Source organism: Monomorium pharaonis, chromosome 4, assembly GCF_013373865.1.
Source record: "Monomorium pharaonis isolate MP-MQ-018 chromosome 4, ASM1337386v2, whole genome shotgun sequence".
In the NCBI taxonomy this organism is placed as follows: domain Eukaryota; kingdom Metazoa; phylum Arthropoda; class Insecta; order Hymenoptera; family Formicidae; genus Monomorium; species Monomorium pharaonis.
In genome coordinates, this window is record NC_050470.1 from 29,373,954 (window position 1) to 29,401,901 (window position 27,948).

A 27,948-nucleotide genomic window follows, 5' to 3' on the forward strand; every position below is an offset into this window, starting at 1 on the left:
TCTCCGGCTCTCCGTAGATCTCTTTTCCCCGAACCGGCACGGTGATAGATCGACGTCGGGTTGACGCGTGTCGCGTTTCTATCCATGTCGGTTGACAGATTTTCCGACTCTCGGGCGAGACGTTACGTATGAAGAGACGAGTTTTCACGTACCGGGTTAATCTGGGTGTACACCCGAACTGGGAAGGCACGATCGACGTCCGTCGCCGGCAGCTTCCGACGCCGAGGGGAGTCCACGGTAACGATCGGTATGTTTGTCGTGCCTCAGAGAAAGTATCATATAAAACCAAAGCGCAGAGCCAAGGTATCGGCGAAGATATGCGACGAGAGGAGGAAAAAAAGAAGCCAGGCATCGCGAGCACTCGGCGAAGGAGGAAGAGAACGAAACCCGTTCGTTGAAGAAGGAGAGGAGCATTTCTTCGCGGCTCACGTACTTGCAGGGAGGAGGGGGAGTGAGGCGTCTGTCCCAAAGGGGAGTGGTGGTTTCGCTCGGGACGGTGGGACCGTCGTCGTCGTAGCTGAACAAAGGTGTAACGTGGGGGTATATGACTTGGGGCCCCGTACCCGACGGGCCCCCGGGTGGCGAAGGCGAAAGTGTGCCGCGTATATAAGGCCAGGAATCGACGGCAATCAGCATCCAGTTCACTCCTGGACGCACCCGGAACATCGCGAGAGCAAAAATGAGAGTCCTGGTACGTCCACTGCCGTAGTTTCGGCTTCGCTCGCGTCGATACTTCGCGTTCTTTTGGTGTCACGTCGTCACGGAGACAGACTCGTCCGAGGAAATTTGTCCGAGAGAAGCCTCGTGTACTCCCGGGGAGGCCCCGAGTAGATAACGGCATCCGTGAGAAGTGAACAAGACGACAAATATCGGGATTGATGAACGGGGGTGTGAATCGTTCGAGGGAGATTAAACGCGCGCATCCTCGCCGGTAGATCCAGAAAAATAGAAGGATTTAGAGGATTCCGCGGACAAGTTACTCGACAAGTGTTTCTTTTTTTTTTCTTTTAAATAGACATTCCGCGTTTTAGCGACGTCAATAGTTACGCGATTTTCAAAGCAACCTCACTTTATGGCAAAGTGAACGAATTGTCTTTGTATTCTTTCTATACTTTGTCGCGACATTTAATTTTAATCATTTTTTAGTCTTCGCTAAAGTTTACAGAAAGTATTTGATACATCGTGCGGTGATGTATCTGTGTATTTAATCTTCAATATAGATCAAAACAGATTTTTATTAAAACGCGAGGCTGATAAATAATTGTTCATATTAATATAAAATATTATTTAAAATATACCATTAAAATAATTTCTTACGTATCGCAATAATATTAAGGGCACGCGTACAATTATTGCATACGTTATTATTAGAAAGACTCAATCTTACTGATGCAATATTTTCAACTAGTTTATCGATGTGCGTCATTCAGAGATTAATCCTTGCATTAATCAGTCGATTACAAATACATTAATAAATCGTAACACTGACATTATTCTACATTGAACGTAGACTAGATAGCATTGCATATTTTTTTCAGGTTTATGTGACAGTTGCTGCCCTCGTGGTCGCGACAGCATTGTCGGAGGAGACCGCGAAAGTCGAGAAATCGGTGAAGTCTGAAAAGAAGCAAGAGAAGCGCGGCCTGTTAGGTCTTGGCTACGGTTACGGTTATGACGGCGGATATGATATTGGATCCGGTGGCCACATCGGTCTTGATCTAGGCGGTTATGGTGGTTATGGTGGTTATGGGGGATACGGAATTGGCGGAGGATACATCGACGATGGACACCACCATCACGAACACATAAAAACTGTGACGGTTGTGAAGAACGTCGCTGTGCCTTACCCCGTGGAGAAGCACATACCATATCCGGTAGAAAAGCCCGTACCGGTTCCCGTCAAAGTGCCCGTACCACAACCGTACCCAGTTGAGAAACACGTGCCTTATCCAGTCAAGGTCTTCGTGAAGGTGCCTGTACACGTGCCCCAACCGTACCCAGTGGAAAAGAAGGTTCCCTACCCCGTACACGTTCCAGTCGATCGTCCCGTCCCGGTCAAGGTCTTAGTTCCGCAGCCTTATCCCGTTGAGAAACACATTCCAGTACCGGTAAAAGTACCAGTGCCGCAGCCGTACCCCGTTGAGAAACCAGTTCCGGTACCAGTGAAGGTCCCAGTCCACGTACCTGCGCCCTATCCAGTCGAAAAACTTGTACCTTATCCCGTCAAAGTCCCAGTTGATCGTCCCATCCACATACCTGTTCCCAAGCCCTATCCCGTGCACATCGAGAAGCATGTGCCTTACCCAGTCGAGAAGCCGGTACCTTACCCCGTGAAGGTTCCAGTTGACAGGCCGTACCCCGTCCCGGTCGAGAGGCCCGTGCCAGTCGCGGTCAAAGTACCAGTACCACAGCCGTACCCGGTTGAGAAGCCGGTACCCTATCCGGTCGAGAGACCCGTGCCGGTAGCAATCAAGGTCCCGGTCGACAGGCCATACCCTGTTCACGTCGAGAAACCTGTGCCTTATCCCGTAGAGAAGCCCGTACCCTACCCGGTTAAAGTGCCGGTGGCTGTGCCCGTCCATCACGAGCCCATTCATCACGGACACGGCGGCTACTACGGCGGTGGCTACGAGGGTGGCGATTATGGCTATGGTCACCACTAATATCATTACCTCCCGGCTGGTTCTCCATCATCGTCGTGCAAGAAACTCCAACGCGACGACGACGGATGGCCGCGAGGATCTTGTCTTTAGGTTACGAAGGTTACCGATCCGAAACGTTGCCGTGCGGCGCAACGATATATCCGCCACTTTGTACCTGGATCGGGATCAGGCACGATCTTCGGTAGACGATCGCGCACCGGGCCATCGTACCTTTGAATCCGATCGCAACGAGGACGCGGCACGGCGACGTGTGCCAGTTAGGAAGAACGAATGACCAGTAGGGATGTACTCGTCTTTAGCGATCTTCGCTCGAGAGCAACTCGCTTGTCTTACTTTTATACCGATATTAGCAAAGTATATGTATTTTTTTACGGAAAACGAATTAAATATTAATGTAAAGTAATTGTGCATTGGTGTATCTTACGTAACCGACTTACTTTCCCTAGCTCCTATATATTTCCTTTTATCACACGGGTACCGAAGGAAATAAAAAAAAAAAAAAAATTTTAATAAACATATAAAAATGCATGCAGTTTTTCGGTTTTTCAAGTAGATATTAAACTGAGAAGATTACAAACATAAAGAAATAGATAAGACTTACAATACTCATTGTATTCATACAAATGAATATTATATAAAAATATATTTAATATAATACTGTATTATTATATTATATATACTGATACTGTATTATTAAAATAAAATAAAAATTTAAAGAAAGTATAAAAAATGTTGAAAAGAAAATATCATTTAGCAAGGAAAAATCTCGAGACTAATACTAGCTTTTCTTAAAATATCTTAGGCCTCTGCTCTTTTCCGCATAAATGTCATTGCATTCTATTGACAGCACAAAATTAAATGATAAATTGTCGACCCAGTTTCCGACGGCAATGAGTTTCCGCCAAATCGATAACCTTGATCGTAACTCACTCTGCATTTCTAACTTCATCTTATTTCTTTAAAGGATCACGTGCTATCGAGAGATGTTCAAGAATAACATTTTTGTCGTAATTTTTTTTGTTCCAAAAAGAAAAATTGATTTTTAATTGGAAAATATTTTTAATATCTATAATAATGAATGTTTTATTAAAACCGCTTTTGCTTCTAAAAATATGAGGGACAATTTCAAACTCTCAAACAATTTCAATACCAAATTCTTTTCTGTTCTTAAATATATTTTTCCTTGACATTTTTTAAATTATTTTTCTAAATTATTATTTTATTTTATTTTACGTATATTTTATCAATATACTTTAGAGAATGTTCAATTAAAAGTTGATCTGCACAATAAAGCCTTGAAGAAAATGCACGTGTAGTACGATATATAATCAATGCTTAATTAAATTTATTACTTTGAGCTTTATTACCTTACATTCGAGAATTTCCTCTAGGTAACATGAGAGTTTAAGTAAATTCCTATGACAAAGTTCTATTTTCCCCTACAGAGAAATTAACATCCGGAGAATTAAATTGATGTAACGAGTCAGAAACCAAGTAAGCGTTTCCAAAGTTTGAAAGAGCTCTGAGGAAACTTTTATTATACTGAATATAATTATAAAACAAAACATTGTCCATCTGTATGCTTTGTGATTTCAATTATCATCAATGCCATAACCTTTTTCGGTCACATTTCCTCCTGTAGAATTGTAAAAATAGTCGCGAAGCATTAAATAATCGCTTTCAAGTGGGAATAGTACTAGTCTAACAAATTTACAGCATTTTTTTTACTGATGTCCCTGATGTAAAAGATTTATGAGGTCTTGATTTAAATATGATAGAGAATCTCCTAGGACTTGTATAAGAAGAAGAAGAAGAAGAGAGATAGAAAGGTGTCCCTCTTTATTTCGTTACATCGATTTACGATAAACTGCCGCGATGCATCGAAGGCGCAAAAGGCGAGGGAAGAAGTCCGAAAGGGCAAACGGGACATTCGATCTTTGATTATTCCTCGTTATTCCGGCCTGCGTTACCCAATCCTGCAGCGTTACAGCAGAGGGGCCCCCTGGTACCGTTGTCGGAGGTGAAGTCGATGCATCGGTAACTAATTTCTGCACGACCCACTTCGGTTAAAACGCGCGCGCGCGCGCGTTGGCTTTGCCACTTGACTCACGACTTGAAGCAACGACTTACGTGCTCGTCTCCGATGCGAGCACGGGGGTTACGCAATCGCGCATTAGCGCACGCGACGCCGAGGCTGAAAGTAAGAGTCTCTCTCTTTCTCTCTCTCTCTCTCTTCCTTTCGCCATCGTCGTCGCACCGAGAAAGATCGCGCGCACTCCGCACCGCGAAGTCCACTTCCCCTTTCGTCCATTTTCCAGAGGTCCGCTTGGAGTCCTTTCGCTTCCTCTATCTGTCCCGCCGCACCTCTTCGCCTTGACTCGCGAAACCGTTCCATCTAAGACAATTACGCGGAGCGAACGACGTTCGACTGCCCTTCATTAAAAAAATATTGCGCTCCGCAAAGATCTTGTGATCACGAACGCCGTAGCGTAACGTGAGAAGGCTGGTAGTTTTGCTTAAATGTCAGATCTTTGATTTTTAATTATATTACATTCATGGTTACACTTAAGACTTTCTTATTTTTGCGTATCTTGATGAGTTTGTCTTCATTTTCATAAATATTTAACTTGACATTTAATCACGAGATTAAATTCCCAATTCTTGCGATCAATGCGATGTTTATAAAAGAAGAGATAGAAGTCAGATTTTGTATGTAATTATTGCGCGTGAATATTCCATGAAGAATTATAAAATTCAACTCGGTTCAATTTAAATTAAGAGAAGGTTTCATTTTTACAATAAAATCGTATTAAACAAACTGATAATTTACATTTCGCCATCATTATGTTTATCGTCGTGGCTAGTAATTCTGTTATGAAATTTCCTATCACCTAATTGCGTTGGAGTGAGAGGATCTCTAGCCAGTTATTTGACATTTGGTGTCATATTCGTTTCATCTTTGAAACGAGCTGCCCACGCACGTTCGTAGCGCAATTAAATGTCGCAATCGGAATCAAGAAAATAATTTTCGCGCTTAAAGGTCTAAAAATTTTTGAAATTAATAAGACTTTCAGATGTTAAAATCCAAATATCGATTGAAATAATAAATTTTGATCGTGAAACGATTGAATCATTATGTGTGTCTTTATATTTAAAGATTATAAGCATTCTTATATGAATTATCAGTCATTAATGTTGAAGAAATTAAATTGAAGAAAGCTGAATGTTTGATATCATACACTGAAGGAGAGTGTTTCGAAGAGAGTCTCAGAGAAGAAACGGTGTTTCTCTCAACTGTTTCCGACGACGGTAACCGGTAAAACAGCTAGTCGCTTTCACATTTGCTGATACAATAAACATATTTAATATTTCAAATTATATAAATTCCTGTTCTTCAAATTATACAAAATATTGCAAAGTTTGTTTTCGAGTTATTTAGAAGAAATCTTTTACAATTAATAATTGATTATTGATAAATTTGTTATGTAATAACAGAAGTAATCTGAAACCTACACAATATTTTTGTTCAATTATTGTAGCCCCGAATAATAAGTATAATTTTATCGTCAAAGTTAAAATCCGTTTTTTTATTTCTTTATTTCGTGCTATCATGTGCGGATATTTTAAATTATTATAAGTAAAACTTATGGTATATCGTGAGAAATAGTATCGACTGTAGTTACTGTAGATGTTTAAACGGTAATTCATATTCAAGATTAATGTGCATTAAATTGCATTGTGAGAACGTGATCATCGCGATAAACGAAAGTAATGATGCGAACGTATCATGATCCACTATGCGTGCTCTGCGGTGATCGACATTTGCATAGGGGCGTTTTATTGCTAATCATGAACGACAATTTGTCGTAATTTCAGCATAGGATACAAACCAGAGTTATCATAAGTCACGCAGTTCGAAGCGAAATAGTACATTCTTCTTTTGATCCAAATAGTAAATAAGTGTATTACAGATTATCAATAATTGTAATTTATTGCGTATTTCTACGTGTTTCTGTTATCGAATATCGTTTCGCACATTTTGCACAATATAATGCCACGTCTTTGTGATATAACAATATAATATGCACTTGGCAATAGTTATCGGGTTAGTGTTTCAGAATCGCGCAGAGGCGTAAAAAGGCGGAAGATTAAATAATAAATATAATTAAAACGTCGTCATATTTTTTCTCTAGACTGCCTTGTGCCGCTTCGTATGCGCTAGAAAGTACGTACCTAATAACGCAGTGATCTCGAGAGTGAAGGCAAAACCTATATATTAAAGATGTAAGAAAGTTTACGATCGTGCGGGAATATGCGGTTCCGCCGTTATTAAGAAAACATTAATTACGAAGGTAGATTTACCCGCGAGGTTTATTTGCTTTAACCCACGTAGATATCGCGTTCTAGTAATGGCTTACAAATCATCGCTCTACAAATCGTCCTCTCCTCTTTCAGTAGAAATTGCCGACGGTGGCGAATGTTTCAGTAAATATCGAGAGAAGCCGATAGCTTAAGCGCGGCATGTAAAGCAGCCGTAATTGAAAAGTACATTGAAATATGAATTATTGCCGTGCGATTAGTCTCGCACGACTGACTTCTCAACTAGAGACGCGGCCATCGCACGTGTGAGACCGGGAAATTACTATTATTACGGCGACCCCGTTGCCATCGGCACGTGATTTAAAAAGCATATCCCTCGAGCGGGGAACCCCAGCAAATCTATAATTCTTATTATGTTATTTGTATTTGCACTGCGCCTCTTCCTTCATTTTTTATCGGAAACGAATCTGCCGCGCGTATTTTATATGTCATAATCTAGATATCCGGAAGCGTGAAGCGCGCCTTCAAAGCGCACCGTTCGCGCTTCCGCCCTCAACTTCCTCGTTCGCGCGCGAGCACAATGAATTCTCGCGCGGCGGTTGCTCATTTCAGAAGAATCTTGATGAATCTCCGTCACCGCGCGCGAAAAACCGTCGAACTGCAGTTTCGCGTTAATGCTGTCTGATGTTAATTGACTTGACTTGAAAGTCTTCTCCTCGCGTTTCTCCCGGCCTGTTTGACAGGAGTTTCCGTTTCTTCGACAGAACAGCGACGTTCGATCGGAGTCCAAGCTCTCACCGTTTTCGCGATCCAGCGTGAAAAATTCGCGAATTCGGCGTGCGTACGCGAAATCGCGGGTAATGACGTATGGACGGCGCGATTAATTGTTGCGATAGTGCTCCTGCTTTCGAGCGTTAAATGCCTGACACGCGAGCGCGTGGAATTAGGATCGGTGATTGACGGTGCGCGGTTAGGATCGCGTGTCCATCGTGAAATCCGAAACAAAACGATGTGCGCGCACGACGCGAAACAATGAGAGCATCATTTTCTCCTCGTGATGGCGTTGAAAGAAATCGCGTGCCCGTACACAATCGCACTAACAGATGCGATTTTATTGCAAATGTGTCACGTCGTTACCTCTTCTTTTTATCTCTTCCACGATCACACACAAAAAAATCCGTACAATTATATAACTCCATACGGATCTGCATAATTTGATTTGTGATTCTCTTTGCACGAGTTTAGATCACCGTCTCAGATATCCAGTCTACTATAATCAACATCCGAGCGATCCGATAAGTAATCCAGTGAGAAACGAGTTCGCGCGTTATAAAGAAAACGGTTTATATAATTTAATTAATATCGCTATTAGATAACTCTCTCTCTCGTTCTCGGATAAAGGTTGTTTGCAATTGTATAATCGGTAAACACATTTACAGAAACGTTTATGTAATCCCGAATTAATCTGCCTGCGATTTGATTGCTGGGCTCACTTCTCTAATTTATGCGTTTGTGCGCGAAGTACTGTTAATTACGATTTTCGAGGGGGCACCGAAGGATCTAGGACTTTTAGCGAGTGGTCGCGGAAAAACCGGTAACGCGACCTCTCCGCGCAAGTTTCCGTAATCGCGTCAACGCGAAAAGGTCTTTGACACTTTTCACTTTCTGCGTACCACGGCTTATCTCGACGAAGCGGCGATGCGTAGCGGGGAAGGTTAGTTCCCTGGATTTACGATTGCGTTTACGTTTTCAAGTGACCGGTTATGTTTCCGGCAGCAAAGACGTCGTCACGCATCAGGACAAATAACAGAAGGCTTTGCGATAAGATTCGTTGTTATGCGACGCGACTTGAGAAACTGTTACTATTATAGATTTATCGTTTCCATTGGATTTCTAGAAAGCCATTGCAATTAGATTTTTAAAATTAGATTTTACGTTTTAAAAATATATTTTTTAAATTTTATAGATGCTTATATCTTTTTTTTTAAATTTTGTATGTATGATGAACGCGGCAATGAATTAAGATCGCGATCAAGAGAACCAGTTTGAGAAAACGTCGACGTCCATAAAAGAAGTGAACGGTTCTTGCTACGAAAACAATGAATAATACCACTCCCTTTACGAGTGTATTGGAACCAGTGTGTGCTGCTACTTTTCCAGATAATTCTTGTTGTTGCGAAAAATTTTCACTCTCGTCGCACGAGTATAATGAAACGCGAAAGTGATCTATCCCCTCTTGAAAAAAGCATCGCGTGTATGCAGCCTCTAGATCAGTAACACGTCTCTGGCAGCCACGTATATAAGATGGTAAAAGTATACGACTGATCTATTTACTGTTAACTCGAGCAACGTACTCGAAGAAAGAAGAGACCGTTCCCCAGAGAGAAAATCGTTCTACCATTTCGTTCAGGATGGGACACGCGGTACGTCTTCGTATGCTGTTAGAACATTCAGTGCTGTGAGCGAGTGTCGAGAATTAAATTGTGTCGTTGTGTAAATTTTCTTCTCAAATGGTGTGTTAGATATGCAAATATAAAATTCTATTGGAGTGCAGAGTACATAATATAAAATAATTTATATGATAATTTTAACCTGTTTTATTCTTTTTTTGGAATAATACTTTTTATAAAATGTAGATTTATATATGTTAAGAACTACATTAATAAAAAAATAATTGAGTCAATTATTTCAGAAAATAAATTTTCAAGAACTTTTCAAGAATAAAAGAAACCATTTTGTCTCACAATTGGTTTTTTTTTCTTGTCAGAATTAGAAATAAAATAGAGCTTGTGAATATGTTGATTGCTGTGTCTTTAAATCTTTAAATCTTAATTATAAATTTCTAAAAAAATAAATTCTTTTAGATTTATTTAATAAAAGTATTGATTTAAATCTTTTCTAAAATAATCCATTTAATTTATATCTTATCCAAATGATTCTTATGTGATAAACTATTGCAATTTTTTTGTAAGATAAAATTTCTTTACCTCAAGCTGCAAATAAGATGCAAAAATATTTTACCTTTAATTAGTTTTTATTAACTCTATGATAAAATGCGGAAGAAATATTTATATTAATAGTTTGCTGTTTGCAGGGACACGTAAGGTTTTTATTACCATTCTTTATGGCTACTGCAATGAGTGTTTCAATTCAGAACGACTATGATAGAAATGTATATAAATATCAACACTTTCCTCCAACATATGTTCATCGAATTGTGCCTTTTTACAAGAGGCAAAATAGGGACAATTATATCGTAGAAAAAAACATTTACAACACAAATATTGAGCCCAGAACCGAACAAGAGATTATTAAAGATAGCCAGCGTAAGTACTTCTATATATTTAAAGTTAGAGATGTAAAAGGTGACACATTTTATTAATGTTGTTAAAAAAATCTATAAAATAATAATGAATAGGTAAGACTAAATTTAACTCAATAATTTTTAGCTTCAGGATCTCAAGTTCAACACTTTAAACGAGAGCTCGAAGGTGGGTACGACAAAAATTTTGCTATTGAATTGAATAATGGAGCTGAAAATGTACAAAGCGTACATAATTATCCAGTATTAAATAACGATCACAAAACTGTCACGATTGTAAAAAAAATCGCAGTACCGTATCCCGTAGAGAAGACTATTCGATATCCTGTAATCAAGAAAATATTGTATCCGGTCAAAGTGCCGGTTCCGCAGCCGTACGCGATCGAGAAGCAAATACCATATCCCGTCAAGGTCTTCGTCAAAGTTCCTATTAAAATTCCACGGCCGGTACCGATCTTCAAAGAAATCCCGTATCCGGTTCAAGTGCCGGTGGATCGTCCTGTCCCGGTCAAGGTGTACGTTCCGAAACCGTATCCCATCGAGAGAAAGATACATTATGAGGTGAAGGTCCCAGTACTGCAACCGTACCCGATAGAACGAAGAGTGCCGATACCGGTGAAGATACCAGTACACGTGCCTCAGCCCTATCCGGTCGAGAAAATCGTTCATTATCCTGTGAAGATCATGGTGGACAAACCGGTACCTTTCCCGGTGTCAAAGCCATATCCGGTGGCGATTGCGAAGCCGGTCCCGTACCCCGTTGAGAAGCCGGTACCGATTCCGATCAAAGTAAGGGTAGAGAGACCAGTACCGATTCCGGTGGACCAGCCGGTGCCGTACAAGGTGAAGGTTCCAGTACCGGCGCCATACCCGGTCGAAAAAAAGATACCATATGCCGTTGAGAAATTCGTACCTGTACCGATAAAGATACCGGTAGAGAGGCCCGTGCCGATTCACGTGAGCAAGCCGGTCGAGTATCACGTAGAAAAATCCGTTCCCTATCCGGTTAAGATACCGGTCGAGGTGCCGATAGACGAGAGTATCAAATACCAATAGATGCGAGGTATCGAAGATTGTAATGTTTTACAAGAAAAAAGTCATTATTGAATGTAAATGCTGCAATAAAGCTGCCAAAGACTTCATACTTCGGTCATGGCATTTTTCGGCTCAAAGACATGTAATAATTGTAAAAAAATTTTTAGATTTATAGGCAGATACGAGGCTAAACTTAATATAATGTAATAATTAAGCATTCATTATATCATCTCTTAGGGGATATTTATTTACATTTTATGGAATTTTTTACTGTTTAATGCGTAAGGAAAGTGCGTATAACGCCATTTTCGCAATATGTATTGTTACTGCATTCGGTATAATTGACGGAATTGTAGGCTTCATCATAGTGCACATATTACCGAGAATTATTGTAACATTGCAAATAACCTCGATAGCTATTTAATATAAAATTACTCCGATTCAACTTCAAATTTCGATTAAAAATTAGAAAACGAAAGAACATTGTATATGTGGGACAGATGATTTAAAATACTTTCGTCGGACTTAATGTAGTTGATCCTAATTCTTGTTTTTGTAATTAACAGCTTCACTAGAACGATTAACGCGTAAAAGAAGATAATTGATCAGATAAGATGGTAGTAGAATGTAATTGGATAAGTCGCAATCAACTTCTTGCGATACGTTCAAGACAATTAATGCTTTTTCTGTCACGGTTTCGATGTCAATCGTGTTCACTTTCGCTGTAATTACAACCGGAATGACATGTTGTAATTGAACTGTATGAAATGCATCGGTCAATCGACGATTGACTGATGCATTTCATATGACCGTGATTGTGATTACGAAATGTCTGTTTTTTTCCTGTACATATTACAAGAAGTAATCGATAGCATAAATATTTGAAGTACATATACATGAGAGGGTGCTTCAAAAAGTTTTCATTTTTTTCAATCTATAACATGTATGGAATTTGAATAATAAAATGAGTTTATATAAACCAAAGTGTGCGAAAACTTTTTAAAGCGCCCTTTATAAATGTATAATTTTTTTTAAATTAAATTTATTTTAATTAATTATCATGATTTAATTTGTGAAATGTATAACTGTCAATCAAGGAATTTATTACACAAAAAAGTACGATTATGGGATTGGTTTGGGACCGTTGCCTTTTACTGTCACACACTAATTATCATTTAAAAAATCTTAGAGCAATTATTAATATCTTACTAGAAAACGACTATCCGATATACTTGATTTTTATAACGATCGGAAAAAGAATTAAATATTTGACAAACAAACAAAAATGATGGGACGGGAGGATGTTGCTTCCAATCTAGTTAAAAAAAAGTTTTCCTGGTTCCTAGTCCTTTATATTCATGTCACTTGTGAAAAATTTAGAAATATCGTAAGAAATATAAAATTATAATTGTTTTATAGTATGAACAAATTGAACAATACATAAAAACACAAAAAATCCAATTCAAAGCTCATTAAAAAATAACAAGGCAAATTTAACTGCAAGGGTTATGGTGCATTTTATATGGGTAAAATAAGTAAACAGCTAAAGGCTAAACACAAAAATAAAAGAATATAAATGTATAAATACGAACAGCCACTCAGTAATCTAAGAGCGTAGAATGCATCATAATCGTGAATTTGATTGGGATAATGCGCAAATATTAGATACTAAAAAAAATCTCAATAAGATTAATTTTCAAGAAGCTGCATATTTAAAAGCAAACAAATGGTTTCAGTCTTCAAACAGATATAGATTTGTTAAATCAACCATGTCTGTCGTTTCTCAAGAAATAATAGTTGTATTTCTTTCTGTTTTTATTTATTAACATTTGCTTTATCGGAAACAGTGACAGTTGCGTTTCTCTCTCATTTTAATTTGTGACACGAAACAATTATTTTAAGCATTTACAATTTTGTATATTTGTTGAAACCATGTTAAATTATATTTATTTATAGTTATTCTTAATTTATATATAATATGTAGGATATCTATAAGTCTTTGTTATCTCATTACATTGTGATTATGTTGTGATCCTAATGGGATTATTAAACTTAATAAAAAATTGTGTATGTAAATTATTTTATTATTGTTACTTTTAAATTGTTAGTCTAATAAAATTGTGTGATTTTAATCAATAAAGAATTGATTTTAACATATTAAATAAATAAAATTAAATTATCATATATGTCGTGATTAAGCTTATACTATTTTCTTTAAGTCTTAAAAATGTTGCAAGATTTTACAAGATATTAATATACATACACATGTAAATTTTTTTCAAAAATTATTAAATTAAAAAATAAAAATTAGACTATGTCTCACGACAAACTTTACCTAATAATAATTTTTTTGATCGTAGTTGCAGATTTGACGTAACAAATATTAAATTAACTTTCAAGATTTAATTATTAAATCGTATCACGTTTCAAGATTGGTTTCAGATGAGTTCTTCAGTAGAAACGTTATTATAAATATACGTAAATGCGTAACTTGTGTAGGCACGAGCTAATTGCAATTTTGAATTTATTCCGACGATTATAAACGATAATAAACGCATTATATTATCTATTATATTTATTAGAGAAATAGCTCGTTTCTGTTACTATACAAATTAAATTATTTCTCGCTACTTCGAACATGGAATCTAAATTTAAAATCTTCCGCAACTTTCACTCTGACGATCGTAACTTAATATTGACAATAAGTAGAGTTCAGATGGAGAAAGACATTTTCAAATCTGTATCGTATATCCCAAACTTTGCAGAACACTTCCAGGTGCGGTATAGTCGCAGTTAATGTACTTGCACGCGAGGTAATTATGGTTATACGACGCTCTTATATCACTTTATGCTTTTCTTTACGGCGAGTACAAACTTTACGAAATAAATGATTATAGTTCACGTAATAAGTATTCTAAAGAGGTGTATGTTACGATTTCACTTAGATTCTTCCGTGTTGTAAAGATACTGCTCGGTCCGGTCTATGTACTTTTTTGTCAATGCATTATTGTTATTAAAAATAAAATAAAACGTTAGCGCGATACGCATAGCAGCGTGAAATAAATTCACCGAAAGCGGATTAACGTAAACAACGCTTGGCCGGAGCTGTTGACGGTCGGGTGACGAAGGAGGTTTTTCTTTTTCCCGGCTATATCTCCGGGAAATATCAGAAGAAAGTTTCGAGAAGCGCGTATAAATATAGGCAGTCAAGTGGTTAATACAACTGCCGCCAAAGCGGGAAAGTGCAACTTCGAGGAGGCAGGACGTGTGGACTGTGGAGAACACTTTTACACCGGTTCGGTTTCGGTTTCACTGGTGTTACTAATCTGGGAAATTCGTTCGTTACTCAATTTGTTGTAGAAGAAAGTACCGATCGTATCGCACGAACCCTCCGATACGCGTAAACGCGTAAACGCACATTGTTTGTAATTGAAAACGCAGTTGCGTTTGCGATTGAGTTGATACAACAGTTTCGCTACAATCAAACTACGATGCTATCTTGAAAAAAAATATTATATAAAAAAATATATATATTACAATTATTTATTTTTAAAGATCTTTTATTATCATTTCTTATTATCATTTCTTCAAATTTTAATTCTACCAAATTTAAATTGTCGATTAATTGTTAATACACTTTGCAATGTTCGATGTATCGAACGTTAACAAAAGGAATCATGGAAAATTAGTGCAAGTTTTTGATGGCAATCAAAGGCAGCGAAGGATGAGAAAAATGTTATAAAATTACTGCTTGTTGGAAAATGTAACCGAATATTCTGAGAACAATGGCAATGCAAAAATTATTTGGTTTTACGATTCGACATAGAAAGTGCCTATTCGCTTTCATTAACAATTTATAATTTATATCAATCGTTAATTCGACATTCTTCTCGCACAGATTAATGAGCTAGAACACGAAAGTAAATGCCAACTGGTATTATACATTTGCCGTGTGTAAAATAATCTGTGTGTGTGGTTTGCAAAATACTTTTATTCTTTTATTAAATTCAATTTTTGTATCCTTATTTTTGTATTATATTTAAAAAAATGTAGTGTGTAAAGTATAAATATTTAATATTATAGTACAAATTATTATATAAATATATTTTTTTATTTAATAAATCTATCATTGGAAATTTTTATCGCAAATTGAATACTACTAAATAAAATATTTTACATATATTATTCGAATAATTTTACTATTAATAAATATAAGTTATATATGCAAGGAATTCTCGTTCATATAGAGCAGTGAAGCGTGAAAAGCAAAAAATACTTTTTCGTAGAAACTTCTGAATTTTTCTCGAGGAAACAGGTAGTGACTGAAATTTATGCATTTTGCGTGTCGCTTCGGCTTTCAAACATGGCTCATTCCTAACGAATGAATGGCGTTCGTAGTTATGCTACGAAAAACAATGACGATTATTTAATCGTAGATAATTGTTACTAATAAGGTACTGCAAAGCTATAAAGGTTCAGCTGGTTGAACCGGCGAAAGTCGTCCACGGTGTATAAATAATAGTGAGATGCCTTTCAGTTCAGATTCAGTATAGATTGATCTATCGTATTGATCACAAAGGCATCATGGGGCATCAGGTATTTTTTTGTTGTTTTATCGATTAATTTATTTTATAATTTGATAAAGTTGATAGTTTTATCTCAGCTATCGAATATATTATCTATTTGAGATTAAAGAGTTTTAAATATTTAAATTTATCATAAGAATTTATTTTATTAATTGTCATTAGATTAGAAATATCTGCAATATGTTAAACATATTCAAGAATCCTTTTTTGTAATTTTACGTAATAAATTTGTTTAAACAGCGGGAATGTCTAATAGTATTTCTGTGCTTCGGGATTGCCCTTACATCGTCAGCTAGTCGTAGAGAGGAGCTCGAGAGGGCCGCCGAGCTCGCAGTAGAAAAAGCGGTTGAAAGGGCGGCCGAAAGGGCAGTGGAAAAGGCTCTCGACGATGGGAATAGCACAACAGAATCCAAGATTGTTCGCGAGTCTTATTCTAATGTCAAAAAAAATTCGCACAAAGAAAAAACGGAGGATAACTACGACGATAGTGGCAGATACAAATCGATGGACGATGAAGTGGAATCGGAAGAAGATGTGGACGATTGGAGCAGATATTCTCGAGATTCGACATTCGCGTCTGGACGCACGTTAAGCAGAGACTTTCCTGTGTGGTCCAGTAAAATTGATTTTAAAGACACGAGGGATACCTGGAGAAGATTCCCAAGAAGTATATGGTCCCAAGAAGATACGAGTTGGAATAAGCCGAACGAGAAGGTCGTGACCATAGAGAAGAAAGTGCCGGTACCCGTGACAATTGAGAAGAAAATTCCGTATTCGGTCTACAAGCACATTCCTTACGAGATCAAGGTGCCTGTACCGCAGCCTTACACAGTGGAGAAGAAGGTGCCTTACCCGGTCAAGGTCTACGTAAACGTACCGGTTGAAGTGTTGGAGCCATATCAGGTCGAGAAACAAGTTCCTTACAAAGTGAAGGTCGACAATCCCGTGCCGTACAAAGTCGAGGTGCCAGTTCCGCAGCCGTATACGATCGAAAAACGAATTCCAGTTGAGGTAAAAGTACCGATACCGCATCCGTTTACCATCGACAAACCAGTACCTTACGAAATCAAAGTACCGGTCAAGATACCAGCCCCGTACGAGGTCGAGAAGAAGGTACCGGTACCGGTAAAGGTCGCCGTCGACAGGCCGTATCCGGTACCAGTGCCAAAACCATATCCAGTGGAAGTCGCTAGGCCATATCCGGTAGAAGTGCCTAAACCGTATCCAGTAAGAATTAAAGTACCCGTGGAGAAACCGTACCTGGTGCCGGTCGAGAGGCCGGTTCCAGTACCTGTTAAAATACCGGATCCTCAACCGTATACTGTGGAGAAACCTGTACCGATAGAAATAGTGAAGCCTTATTCAGTCCCGATTAAAGTACCCGTGGACAAGCCTTACGAGGTATACGAACCAAAGCCGGTGCTGGTCCCGGTGAAGAAGCCCTTCCCTTACGTGGTGCAAGTACCGGTACCCGTCAAGCTCGGTTGGAACGATCGAAACAACAAGGATAAGGAAGATCTGCTGGAGAGCGAAAGCACTGAGGTTAAACCATTACGGCGACCGCAATGGTTAAATCACGATTCATTCAATTGATGAAACCGCAAATGTTTGTATTCGCCGCAAACTATTCATCATATTGACGTCGTGTACACGGATATTGTGCATGAAATTATTACAACTTATATTTTATGTAATTAAAAAAAAAGAAATAAATGTTTATAAAATATAAGAAGTAAATTAACTAAAGTGAATAAACTAAAAGTATCACTGTACTTTAAAGTGATATGCAATATCCGAGAAAGTTTAAGATTTCTAATCAAATGATCATATCACTAATTTCTAAGCTTGCAATTTGAAATTAACTAATCGCTTTTTAATTACGTAACAGGAAACTTTAACAAATTTACGCAACAAGATGTGTGTATATATTTTTTCACTGATTTATGAGTCTTGAATTTTTTTATCTTCAATATATATAAAAAAAAAATAAATAAAATCTAAACGTGACATGATTAAAGTCACTTTCTTAGTTTGTTTGCTAGTCACTTCCCTGTCTGCATTCAGTCGGAGGAGAGGAAGTAGAGGACGGTTGTAAAACTGTAGTAATAAAATCCAACTTTGTTCCCGTTTTATTGATATATCGCTAATTATGAAAATTTCAAACAATTTTGCAAATCAATTTGCACGTATTGTTTTTGTTATGACACTTGCATCGAATTTTACATTCCTGGTTAATGACACGACTGAGAAAATAATACACTTTTTGCTTGTTTGCTTCAACGTAATTAGAATAAGGAACTTGCGAATTTCACGTAGCATAGTAAAAGTAATTTTCTAATTTTTATATTTGTACATATTTATATAACTTTAATTAATTAACTCGTATATTTAATGAGTAAAAGAGCTTTTATACGTAATTAACCACTCTTAAGTGTAATAAATATTAATATTCCAAATATGCGTACATTGTATATAACTTGTATATTTATATATTTGTTTTAAAGCTTTATATATAAAAAAAATTCTTTGCAATTGTATTAAGAGAAAATACAATTTCTGTTGATATCACGAAGGATCTTAGTTGCTTTAATCTGCTCTAATTTTAACCGACGTAATGTTTGAGCATTCACTTTTTTCTTCTTCAGCAATAATTAGTCTCGCTTACTTCTTTTCATTTTTTTTCGCTATGTAGCTATCGCTATAGATACGCATCTATCTTTGAATATCAAATTAAGAATTAAAATTTCAAACACGAATACGATTAAATAAATACATTTCTAGTCTTTAACTTGATAGAATAACTCTCTAATTTGGCTAATTCGTCGTATTCTTCTTATTACATTTTCTTTCTTGCGAAATAATTATTAAATATTTTATACAGCTAAATTCGTTAAATTTCTCTGCGTTTTTCTACCCCTTATTAGACTTAAATTATATTACGTCATCTTTTCGTCTAAATTTTTAATTTAATTTTCCTTCTTTCTTAAAGAAAGATATTTTCTTTCATTAGTACATAATCATTTTAGTATTTTCTAACTTCAATAAGTAAATTTGCACGTAAACGCGATAACTAGCAATACGTAAAATGTCGACTCATCTCGCATCAGAGTTACTCAAATCCAATCTCAATTACGTTCATTATCGTCAGAATACTTTCAGACGTTATCTCTGGTATTAGTGTCAAGTATAGTACACGTGTTTTCCAATTGGAGCAAGTCGCGGCGATTTGCTATGCGTTCCTAGGAAGCGGCGCATCGAACGCGGTCAATCTCACATCTTGGCGCACAACGTTCTAGGATCTATATCTTCTCCTCGCCCCGTCCCACCATCCTCTCTCTCACCGGACACTTTTCACTTTTTCCTCTCCTCCCACCGTTCCCGATTCTTCCTCTCGCGCTCTCCGTCGGACCGCAGGGGAGACCGTTAAGCCTCCATCGTCATGTTCCTCGTCTCGGCCGAGAGAACTCGTACATGCAGCCTACTCGCGTAGGTCCTTCCGTGGGGACCGGATGCGGAGGGGGTCACACTGTCGGAGTCCTGCCGGACGATACGCACGAACGAGAAACTTCCACAAGATGGAAAATGGCGGAGGGAGATTGGCTGGTTGGAAAGAGGAGGGCAATAATAGCAAAGGAGGAATGGAAACCGATCTATGCGTCCAGTGGCGTAGACGAAAAGGATCAAAAGGACGAAGGACTCTTGATAGGAGAATCGTGATTTCCTTGGAGATCATGTATCGCTATTTAGTGAGAGAACGCAACGTTCTTCAGGGAATCTAAAGACGATATCTTTTCGAAACGTTCTCCTACTTGCGTTTTAGAACCTCGCGAACGTTATGTGACTGCCACAGAATTTTCCATTCATTTTTAAACGCCTCTTACATGTTTTATTTATTTCGACCGCGAGATAGTTGTAAAATGTTCTTATTCCTGACGAGCGTACTTTCTAGTTTTGATTCTTTTTAACGCTTGCCGCCGAAGGAGAACTTCCGGTGTTCCGTAATTTTCCGCAGTTGCTACGCCGTTGGCCCGCGATTATGGAAGCACCGTAGTTTGTGTCTAGGATTTATGAAAAAAAAAAAAAAAATGCTATAACACGCTGTGTACGTCGGGCGAGCACCAGACGCGTGTGTTTCACTTTTCCGCGAGAGTGCAGAGGGGCTCGCGCGATACGCGTCGGGGGAAAGCGAGCTATAAAGACGGTGGCATCTTGGGGGGAAGCATTCAGTAAACTCTGGACATTGACCAGATCGTGAGACTTGTTAGACATGAGAATTTTGGTAAGTTCGCGCTTTCTTGTCGGGGTGAAATTAGTTGCACTTATTTTAGATTCGCAAATTAGCTTTGCTTAGCCATCTTGCCTGCATCATCTTGAAAGTTTAAGATTGTATTTTGAGTATGCACTTGTAAAAGGAAAAGCCATGAAAGTGTTTTAATTTACAAATAAAAATTTACTAGTATAAAGCTGCAATTTAAATTGATTAATATTGCTTCGATATTACAATAAAATTTAACAGAGGCAATAAGAAAATTAAAAAGTGGCCGATCAAAAAGATTTACGTATTTTACGTAATGCTGCTACGTATTGTATCGTCGAGGTCATTAACAACTGCTTTTAATGCACGCGTAGCATTCTTTCACGGTCCAAGAGATAGAATCATTGATGCTGCAAGCGGCGGCTGATGTAATCGGCACGATGTTTCTCTCGATTACAGTTTCTCACGGTGTTAGCGGGGCTGCTGGCCTTGGCCGTGTGCGAGAAGAAAAAGCACGTTACAAGTAAGGAGGTCGAAAATGCCGGGGAGAAAAAGCAGGATAAGCGTGGACTGAGTCACATCGAGGGAGACTTTGGGGGACACGACGGCGGCTACGGCGACGGTGGCGGCTTTGAAATTGCCCACGGCGGAGATCTCGGCGGTGGAGATATCGGCGGCGGAGATATTGGTGGCGGTCATGATATTGGCGGTGGTTACGGTGGTGGTTATGATGGTGGTTACGGCGGTGGCGGTGGCGGTGGAGATGACGGTGGCAAGATCAAACAGATCACGATCGTGAAAACTGAAAAGGTGCCCTATCCGGTCGAGAAGAAGGTTCACTACCCGGTAGAGAAAGAAATACCATACCCAGTTAAAGTGCCGGTACCACAGCCCTATCCGATCGAAAAGAAGATTCCCGTGCCGGTGAAGGTTCTGATAAAGGTACCGGTTCACATACCACAACCTTATCCGGTTGAGAAGAAGGTGCCCTATCCAGTTCACATACCGGTGGAAAGACCAGTACCCTACAAAGTATACATCCCTCAGCCATATCCGGTCGAGAAGAAGATACCGTATCCAGTGAAGGTTCCAGTACCGCAGCCATTCCCGGTAGAGAAGCCCGTGCCGTACACTGTGAAAGTTCCGGTGCACGTCGCGCAGCCCTTCCCCGTGGAGAAGCCAGTACCGGTACCCGTGACAGTGCCCGTCGAACGACCTTACCCAGTACACGTGGCTAAGCCGTACCCAGTTCCGGTTGAAAAACCAGTACCCTATCCGGTCGAGAAGAAGGTGCCCTACCCGGTCAAGGTTCATGTCGAGCGACCAGTAGGAGTACCAGTAGTGAAGCCAGTGCCCGTTCATGTTAAGGTACCAGTACCGGCGCCGTACCCGGTGGAGAAGCCGGTGCCCTACGCGGTCGAGAAACCCGTGCCCTATGCCGTAAAAGTGCCTGTTGAACGACCCGTGCCAGTTCACGTGACGAAGCCGGTGGCCGTGCCGGTGCCCAAACCGGTACCGTATCCCGTAAAAGTGCCGGTGGCAGTACCGGTACATGAGCACGACTCCGGAAGCTCAGGCGGTGACGACTACGAGTCCAGCTTCGGGGGATACTCGGGAGGATACTCGGGGGGATATTCGGGGGGATATTCGGGGGGATACCATTAATATTAAAAAGCGTAACAGTGAAGGATTTTCCATTTCGGTTCGAAGAAAAATTGAGAAGAAGAATCGAGAGAAGAAGAGAAAATGCGTTGAAATGAATAATAGTCAAAAGAGAATTTGTTAATTCGACTCAACGCGATTTCGACCGCGATGTTGTATATAAAAGCATTAAAATGTACATATATTCGTGCGAAAAATTGGAAGCATAGACCATCGTGTGTTATAAATTTGTAGAAATTAAATTCGAGGAGGAGATATAGACGGAATCCGAAGAAGGATCGACCTTGGCAAATTCTCCACTGCACCGTACGAACGGACGCGTCGACGTGGACATCACGGAATATCGTTCGGATAACACACTTCTACTGTATATTTTTTTCTCAATCGCATTGCGTCGAGGAGGAAAAAAAAACCATAGGAGCAATGTGATTTTTGTAACGCGGTCAACGGCTGATCTTTTGGACACGGAAGCGTTAACGAAGCGTTTCCTCGGATACTCGCGGATCTCGAATGTTCCCCGTTCGAGATGCGAGCCCACGCGAGGAAAACGCGGACGTATTTATTTTCCTAACTTATCGTCGTTCTCGCTGCGGGATCCGACGAGGAGGATGAGTTAGCGGTAACAGCCGTTCTGCGCCACGAAGGATGATTATAGGTCTCCCCGAGTCTGCCTAGACAGCGCTAACGATTTCTTAGATATATATATAGTATCGACACTTAAGTACCTACGAGAACACATGTACGGTGTCTCTAACGACGTTCGACGGAACATGTAACGGACGTTTATGTATGATCATGATGTCTTTCGCTTCTTTCTAATAAAACCAAAGAGCAAAACGACAGCCTTGGAATTCCTCCTAGCCTCCCATCGCCATTCTCCGGAGGAGAATCTAAAGACTCGCGTTCATTTTTTATATGCTTGTCCTTCTTTAATAAATCTTGCATACTAAGCGATTTGCAGCTCTTGTACTCCTTTCCCCTGCGAGCGAAATTGAATTACCATGGTATCAAATTGATATTCAGCTTAGTCTGGATGTCTTGGGCATTCATTCGGAGATCGAGCAGCTGAAAGCATCGAGATTTTTCCTCATTTCTCGCGCCGGCGTCAATATCCTTGAACTTCGCGTAGCGTGACGAGTAATTTATCTCTCTCCAATCGCGTGCACTCGATACAACGCGATATTCGCTCCGCGCGAGCGGCGCTTGATTGTGACCGAGAATAACGCTGTTCCGGTTTCTTGTTCCGGCAGAGAGCCGGAAGAAGGTAGAGCCGGTAGAGCGGCGAAAGGCATTTTCGCAATTTCGGCCGCGCCGCGCGTACGCGGAAATTCGCCCGATAATTAGCGCCGCTAAAAAGTATCTCTATGCGTAATTAAGCCTTCGTACGGTCGATGGAAATGGGACTTTCTTTTATCTAGCATGACTAACGAAGGAAAGAGCGTACTACGTACGTAACACTTCCGATTCGATGATATCAGCGCCCCGTTCTGCCTCGTGACCTATCATTCGAGTTTTCGCGCTCAGGATCTCAGGAATTAGCCCCGTTCGCGCATCGCGCTAACTGCAACTACGCGCGTAAGCGGAGAAAGGTGACTCCCGCGCCTCTCTCTCTCTCTCTCTCTCTCTCTCTCTCTCTCTCTCTCTCTCTCTCTTTTCCGATTCACCAATGAGCGAATCAGCGGGAGGAGAAGCACGCGGAGATCGCGAATCAAAAGTGAAATCGCCGCGATCTCGTGCGCGAGGTGCGCGGTAGAATTGTTCGCAACGGGATTAACTGCTTCGGGCGTATTGGAAACTACATATGAAAGTACGTAGCAGGTGTTCTTTTATTGCCAAATCAGCAAGACCAGCGAGACTTGTTGAAATAACAGCGTACCCAGCAGAACGTACACGCTATGCAGTTTATCAGTCGGATATAATATTATCGTTATGTCTTTTTCTTAGTACTTATGTCGCAATTTTCCCATGTGTATAATTTTAATTACCAGGATTGTCGGCAGAGTTAGAAATTAAATTGACCTTGTAATAATAATTTTTACATTTACGCGAGACGGTCGATCGTTTACGAATATATTTCAGAAAATTGAAACGTTGTTTAAAGACTCACCGTATGTAGGGGATGTTGGCCGGGATGTGATACTTCGCGCCTGGATCAAAGTCGTCCTCGGACCGCAGGACCGGAGGCTTCGTGCCCGTGTACTGCTCCTTCACCCGGTGCCAGTGACAATTGTATTCCTCCTTGTTGACAAAGCCGCGGAACACGTCCCATCGCCACCTGTCCATCGCGATACTGAAGGGTAGCAGCACTAGTTTGTCCATCGCCAGGGAGAAGAGGTAGTTGATGTCCGCGGCCCGCTCGTCGATGTACGTGTTTGCCAGGCCCAGAGTCTGCAGATGCTGCGGCGTCGCGACGCTCAGAGCGACGGCCTCGCCGACCGCCTCGTGAAAGCCTGATAATTATAGTAATAACTTTGGAATAATGATATATAATAAAGCACAAGTAAAGAATTATGAAGACGCGCGTTTGTTTTTCTATTCGACAGTTGTTATGGGACGACTTGTAATAGATTTTATAATAATGGTTATCAGCACGTTATGAATGTATCTTTACTTATTTATCCTTACGTTGTTAGATATTATGTCAATAGTTACGACAAGTTATCTTTACAGTCGAGTGATGAAGGATATTTTTATTCTATTTCGTAAAAGTTATACGAACAGTCAATTTTAGATTTCGAGTTTCGTTGCGGACGTTTTGAAGGAGGTTCGGCTGTTTGATAATCGAACGGTGAAAGTCGACGTCAGACGAAACAGATGGCTTGTCGTTGAGTTCCGTCTATGATTGCAAAGTTTCTCGAGGTTCTCCGCGCGGATAACCCGGTGACTTTTTGCGCTCGATGCGATTCGAGCGCTAACCAGGATGTAATTACGGTTATCGTGGATTAGTCGAGCGTGGCAGATGACGCTGATTATTTCCCTTTTATTTTCCATTTCTTCGTGTAAAACCGCGCACACGCCTGACGCCTCGAATGCATAATTAATCGTAGCGCATAACTCGGAATCAGCGCTAATTAGGCAAATACATGAAAGTAAAGATGAAAATCAGCGATAAAAATTATTTTCAAACGCGGACGAAATTTGTTGTCGAATTATGACACGACAGCGAAATGAAATAATTTTGAATCGTCGTGTAATAACGACGCAGATCTCGACGGAGCGTTCTACGTCTACGCGATGCAAACTGAGGTAGATTTTACGCTCGTAGACTTTATGCGAAGCCACAGCGTGGATCGAACGATCGGCAAGGCCGCCGCTGCGAAGCTGTTTTCGTTCGATTCTGATTCGAAACAATCCGTGTTCCGACGCGAGGCGAACGACCGGGCCGGCCGCCCAGCCGGCCGGCCGTTGCTACGGTGAAAGCGCGATTATACCGTAATAAAAATATTTTAACGTGCACCCGACGCCAATGCACGAGAGTAACATCCAATGGCCTACCCGCGCGAGCACCGTAGCACACGCGCGCGCGCGGCGTACACCTCGAGCGTGTCGTGCTCACTCTCGCTTTCGCGCTATTAGCCCGTAAGACGTGCATACAGGTCGGCTGTGCCTTCCGGAAGTTAAGCCCGGGAGTCGGACGCTTACGCAACGCGTTTGTCGTCTGTCCGGCACGCATGCTGTCTCTTAATCCTTTTGTCCTAGTCCGCGTTTTTTCTTCCCCGACGAGTGATGTAATTTCTCATTATTGCGCTCGAGCATTATGCGAAATATTAGCGTCATCGCGAGCGGATGTTGGGCCCCGCCTTAAATTTATCTTGACGCTTTTATGATAATATACTTGTGTTAACGTTTTGTTGATGTTTATTTACATATTGCAAATGATGAAAGAAAAAAAAAGATAATTATTTTATTTTACTGCAAAAAAATTCTTATATTTTGTTTCATCGTTTTATTCTTAAATTTTGTTTTGCTTGAATTTAGTTTAAAGTTTTCTCTTTCGAGTTTTGTAAAATTCATAATTATATATAAAATTAAAAATTAAAAATTAATTGAAAATTTATCTGATAAACTTGAATTAATTTATATAATATAATATTGCGTGTAATCTGATAATATTAGATTTACGTTGTGTTTATTTAATGTAGTAATTATATAACTATTTAATCTATATATAGTTAGGGATATAATATATGTATCTATAACTATATATGGATTAAAAATTCTGGATATGTTTTTACCTGGATTAGCGCCGTCACGAAATTCGCGAGGTAGACCGCTGTACCGCAGGAAGTATTGAATGTGTGCCATCTCGTGATGTAAAGTTATTAAATCCTTCATCGTTATCTTCGTACACATTTTGATCCTAAAAATAAAAGTAACAGCATATTAAAAATTTTTATTCTTATTATTTTGTAATCTTCAAGGCACGAGCTTAACACATAAAAAGTTTAAACGCTTTCGACAGACTTTTGTTGATATCAACGTAGTATGTTAATTTATTACTGTACGTATTGTACGATTATTATTAATAAATGTATTGTTGAATGTGTTAACCTGTAATCTATACGATTGCAAAAATCCCATGCGGACGCCTGGCAGATTAATGGGCGGTCGCCAGGATCAGCGATTACACTTCCGGCCCAAAATTCCGGTGGCAAAGCGCTCAAGTTCAAGGACAAGTAAAATTCCTCGGCCACACGAATCATGTCAATAGGTGTATAGCCCTAATTGTAATACATGGCTGTCAATATATACTGTATGCAGTATGACTAATATTATTTATATTTCGATAAATAATAACATTTATAAAACATTAGTTATTAGAATCGTACTTGAGCCCGCATTTCCTGCGTAACGTCAGGATATGTTTTCCCTGGATATGGCAAAGTAACATCTAAAAGATTGGTCCAAGACTGACCCCATATGTTACCTATAAACATTGAGTAAAACCGCTATAATCTATATAAATAAAAATGTAAAATGTTTGTTCGTGATAGAGACCGTGAAAGGCGGGGAGAGACGGGGAGAGACCGGGAGAGACGGGGAGAGACGGGTAGAGATAGGGAGAGACGGGGAGAGACGGGGAGAGACCGGGAGAGACGGGGAGAGACCGGGAGAGACGGGGAGAGACCGGGAGAGACGGGGAGAGACGGAAAGAAACCGGGAGAGACGGGGAGAGACGGAAAGAGACCGGGAGAGACCGGGAGAGACGGGGAGAGACGGGTAGAGATAGGGAGAGACGGGGAGAGACGGGGAGAGACCGGGAGAGATAGGTAAAGACCGGGAGAAACGGGGAGAGACCGGGAGAGACGGGGAGAGACGGGGAGAGACGGGGAGAGACCAGGAGAGACGGGGAGAGACGGGAGAGACGGGGAGAGACTAGGAGAGACGGGGAGAGACGGGAGAGATCGGAAGAGGCGAAGAATGTTTCTATTGTGTTTAAATTAAGGTAATAAGAAAAATAAAGATGGCTTTTATTTTATTGAAAAAAAGGAACTTATTTAAAACAGTCTTTTAAATGGATTTCTAAATCCATGGCAGCTTTTAGAAAAAAAAGTTAGAAGTACGTGAATAAATGAATATTAGATTTATTAAAGATAGATAAATGCTTCTTCAAAAATAAAATAAAAAGAGCAACAGTAAAGCAAGGCTCTTGAAAGTTAAACAACGGTAAGCAAAGAAAATTTAAAAAAACGTAGCATAAGAATAGAGAGCCACAGCAACGCGTGGCAGGGCATAGCTAGTTACTAATAAACTATAATATAACAAAAATAAATAACTTGCATTTAGATAGTTAATTCACAATTAATCGCTAATAATATACGCTCGATGTAAAATAGTCAAAATACTAAAATAAATATTATTTTTGATACCGCGATTTTTCTTACCGAGAATGTGAGACGGAAGAGCCGCGTGTCCGCCGATTTTTTCAGGACCGTAGAGATCTCTCAGCTTTCTGCGAACATAAGCATGCAGTTCTTCGTAGAGCGGACGTATCGATTCCCAAGCCTCGTCAATGTCCTGTTGGAAATTGGGAGACTCGTAAGGGAACATCCAATATTCGGCGGCATCAGTGAAGTCTGCAAAAAGAAATAATAATATGTAATA

At 39.8% G+C, this 27,948-nt stretch overlaps 5 protein-coding genes across 5 annotated transcripts in view; 4 read left to right on the forward strand and 1 right to left on the reverse strand.

Moving 5' to 3' along the window:
* Positions 1-27,948, reverse strand: part of LOC105838565 (angiotensin-converting enzyme) — a 57,966-nt gene that overhangs the window by 22,111 nt on the left and 7,907 nt on the right. The window contains exons 6-10 of the mRNA XM_012684219.3: positions 27,729-27,920; positions 26,673-26,770; positions 26,395-26,564; positions 26,079-26,203; positions 23,951-24,293 (exon numbers count right to left, since the gene is read on the reverse strand). Of these exons, the coding sequence (XP_012539673.1) occupies positions 23,951-24,293; positions 26,079-26,203; positions 26,395-26,564; positions 26,673-26,770; positions 27,729-27,920 (928 nt within the window). The remainder of the gene's footprint in view (positions 1-23,950; positions 24,294-26,078; positions 26,204-26,394; positions 26,565-26,672; positions 26,771-27,728; positions 27,921-27,948) is intronic.
* On the forward strand, positions 566-3,066 carry LOC105838566 (proline-rich protein 4). The gene is made up of 2 exons (XM_012684221.3): positions 566-691; positions 1,539-3,066. Exons 1-2 carry the CDS (start codon positions 680-682, stop codon positions 2,661-2,663), a joined length of 1,137 nt encoding a protein of 378 aa, XP_012539675.1. The 5' UTR covers positions 566-679; the 3' UTR covers positions 2,664-3,066.
* Positions 5,909-12,903, forward strand: LOC105838563 (proline-rich protein 4). Its single transcript, XM_036286114.1, has 3 exons — positions 5,909-9,406; positions 10,078-10,309; positions 10,433-12,903. Exons 1-3 carry the CDS (start codon positions 9,395-9,397, stop codon positions 11,359-11,361), a joined length of 1,173 nt encoding a protein of 390 aa, XP_036142007.1. The 5' UTR covers positions 5,909-9,394; the 3' UTR covers positions 11,362-12,903.
* Positions 16,143-20,012, forward strand: LOC105838561 (titin-like; the record flags this gene model as incomplete). The annotated part of the gene is made up of 1 exon (XM_028189352.2): positions 16,143-20,012. A coding segment is annotated over one exon (1,377 nt), but the record flags the coding sequence as incomplete, so codon positions are not given.
* On the forward strand, positions 20,135-22,680 carry LOC105838560 (keratinocyte proline-rich protein). The gene is made up of 2 exons (XM_028189156.2): positions 20,135-20,205; positions 20,641-22,680. Exons 1-2 carry the CDS (start codon positions 20,194-20,196, stop codon positions 21,844-21,846), a joined length of 1,218 nt encoding a protein of 405 aa, XP_028044957.2. The 5' UTR covers positions 20,135-20,193; the 3' UTR covers positions 21,847-22,680.

Coding starts and splice junctions, on each gene's coding strand:
- LOC105838563 (XM_036286114.1), top strand. Junction 10,310..10,432: donor GATTATTAAAGATAGCCAGC/GTAAGTACTTCT, acceptor AATAATTTTTAG/CTTCAGGATCTCAAGTTCAA.